This window comes from Chrysochloris asiatica, unplaced genomic scaffold (assembly GCF_000296735.1).
Source record: "Chrysochloris asiatica unplaced genomic scaffold, ChrAsi1.0 scaffold00069, whole genome shotgun sequence".
NCBI classification, from domain to species: domain Eukaryota; kingdom Metazoa; phylum Chordata; class Mammalia; order Afrosoricida; family Chrysochloridae; genus Chrysochloris; species Chrysochloris asiatica.
In genome coordinates, this window is record NW_006408587.1 from 10,570,206 (window position 1) to 10,573,229 (window position 3,024).

At 36.4% G+C, this 3,024-nt stretch overlaps 1 protein-coding gene across 1 annotated transcript; it reads left to right on the forward strand.

Moving 5' to 3' along the window:
• Positions 1 to 793: 793 nt before the first annotated feature.
• On the forward strand, positions 794 to 1,780 carry LOC102813162 (olfactory receptor 13C3-like). Its single transcript, XM_006864705.1, has one exon. It carries the CDS (start codon positions 830 to 832, stop codon positions 1,778 to 1,780), a length of 951 nt encoding a protein of 316 aa, XP_006864767.1. The 5' UTR covers positions 794 to 829.
• Positions 1,781 to 3,024: the final 1,244 nt, after the last annotated feature.

Genomic DNA, 3,024 nt, shown 5'->3' on the forward strand with positions numbered 1-3,024 from the left:
TGCATTTATATAAACTGTTTAAACATTATTATTTGATATTATATTACTTATTCAGGTTGACTTAAAGAAGTAAATTATCAAGAAGAACTCTAAAACTATAGAAGAACACAAGTGAAGAGACTATGGAAAGATTATAGTCTGTTCTCTAAAGATTCTCCATCAAGTACATGCAAAGTTGATCTATTCAAGGGTTTTGTCATAGGAGTAGTCAAACAAGATATTAAGAATGGGATGGAATATCACTTCAACAACTTACTATGCCTTGGAACCAATGTAAAATTTTACTAAATGCTATTTAAGATACTATGATTAAATATAAACATACACTGTTAAATGGATGAAAATAAGATACACAGTGTCAGACATAGATAAAAATATGCATAAGAAACAAAGTTGCTTTGACATTTTGACCATCTCTGCAGGTCACTGGTTGAAAATCCCCCTTCTTCTTTGTCAGTACCCGTACTTGTGGTACTGACAAAAGAAAGTCAGATTTGTGGTCTACAATATTCCATACCAAGGATTTAATAACTTTTAACTCAGGAATCGGTCCTCAACAACAGAAAATATTACTTCTGTATTTGTTTCAGAATGTAAGTAGATCTGCCTGCATTGAGTATGATATCTAGATATTTCCAAGATGATCAATTTCACTGTAATCTAGTCATGCAAATTGTTGATGATAACTGGATGTCAGAACTTCAAGCACCATAGTTTCTACTCCAACTGAAAAAAAGTAAAAGGTTGCTCAGGTGAGTTTTAACGTTTTTATCTTTAAGATAAATATTTTTATGTTAGATCTGCTTTTGACCACCTGAAAACAGATGACATGGATAAGTTTAACCAGACATTTGTGAGAGAATTCATTCTTCTGGGTCTTTCTGGGTACCCAAAGCTTGAGATAATTTACTTTTTTCTAATTCTGGTGATGTATCTAGTGATTCTAATTGGCAACGGTGTTCTCATCATAGCCAGCATCTTTGATTCCCATCTTCACACCCCCATGTACTTTTTCCTGGGCAACCTCTCTTTTCTGGATATCTGCTATACTTCCTCTTCAGTTCCTTCAACATTGGTGAGCCTAATCTCAAAGAAAAGAAATATTTCCTTCTCCGGATGTGCAGTGCAGATGTTCATTGGGTTTGCAATGGGATCAACAGAGTGTTTGCTCCTTGGCATGATGGCTTTTGATCGCTATGTGGCCATCTGTAACCCTCTGAGATATAGCATCATCATGCACAAGTTGGTGTACACTCTAATGGCTTCTCTGTCTTGGCTTTCTGGAGGAATCAACTCAATTGTGCAAACAGCTCTTGCCATGCAATTGCCTTTCTGTGGGAAAAACATTATCAATCACTTCACATGTGAAATATTAGCTGTTCTCAAGCTTGCTTGTGCTGACATATCCATTAACATCATCACCATGGTGATATCAAATATGTTCTTCCTGGTTTTTCCACTGCTGGTTATTTTTTTCTCCTACATGTTCATCCTTTACACCATCTTGCGAATGAACTCAGCCACAGGAAGACGTAAGGCCTTTTCCACCTGCTCAGCTCATCTGACTGTGGTGATCATATTTTATGGTACCATCTTCTTTATGTATGCAAAACCAAAGTCCCAAGACTTGCTTGGAGAAGAAAAGTTGCAAGCATTAGACAAACTCATCTCTCTGTTTTATGGGGTAGTGACCCCTATGCTGAATCCTATCATCTATAGCCTGAGGAATAAGGATGTCAAAGCTGCTGTGAAATATCTTCTGAACTGCAAACCTATCTAGTAAGATCTCTTGGATATGTCTGTTTTTATGCAACAAGTACAAAGATGAACTCATTGGTAAATGAATGAGAACTTCATTGGGGAAAGAATGGTTAGAGATATTTAAAGATGGTTAAATATTTTTATTCTTTGCCTCTATAAGCACTGTTCTGTAACATGCTTACTGAAAACAGTAGTCTGTTATTAAGCTTCCAATAGGTCCTTATTGAGCTCTCACAAAGATAATTAATTCCATTGGAACCTCACCCTCTGATATATCAGAAATAACTGTTTCAGGTGTAGTGTGTGACAAAATAATGGGATAAAAATCACACAAAGAAACAAAAGTACATATTCTGCTTTACCACATATTGTTGCTGTTGTTGTTGTTAGGTACCATCGAATTGGTACCGACTCATAGTGACCTTATGTACAATAAAACGAAACACTGCCCAATCCTGGGCCAACCTCACAATTGTTGCTACGCTTGAGCCCATTGATGCTGCCACATATTACCTAATGATATTGGATAGTTATTTTCCCCTAAGTGTAGTTTCCTTATATTTGTTTACTAATTACTTAACTAAATTACTTATAATTTGTGATATAATCAATATGAGGGTGAGTACAAAATTATCCGTACTCCAGTTATATTAAAAATGACCATCCACATCCACAGCTGATGACAACATTGATGATGATGTGAAATGATCCTGTGCAATAGGCGAGTGACCATGGATTATGTGGCAAGTCATTTGCAAATCAGCCATGGCTCTGTTTACAAAATAATCCAGGACCGACTTGGGCTTTGAAAAGTTTGTTCAATATGGGTACCAAAACAATTACTTGAAGAGCATAACAGAAGCATTTGGACATCTGCAAACAAAGTTTGGACTGATACTCGAAAGAAGGTCAAAGTTTCTTCAAAGAAAAAAAAATATTTCTGGTAATGAGACATGGTTTCATCACTATGAATCTGAGAGTAAACAACGAAGTATGGAATGGAAACATCTCAATTGCTGACCAAAAAATTTTCCTAAGTCAGCTATCAGCTGGAAAATTGATGCCTATAGTTTTCTGGGATTCTCAGGGTGCAGTATTGGAACACTAACAGGAAAAAGGTTCAACAATCAACAGTGCTCACTACAGTGAGATGCTTACTGAAGAACTGAAGCCTAAACTTGGAATTAAATGTAGAGGACTGCTATCCAAGGGCTTTGTGATATCGAATGACAGTGTGCATTCACACACCTCTGCCCACACTGT

Bases quoted from the DNA above. Each gene is read 5' to 3' on its own strand.
- LOC102813162 (XM_006864705.1), top strand. From the start codon at position 830: ATGGATAAGTTTAACCAGACATTTGTGAGAGAATTCATTCTTCTGGGT.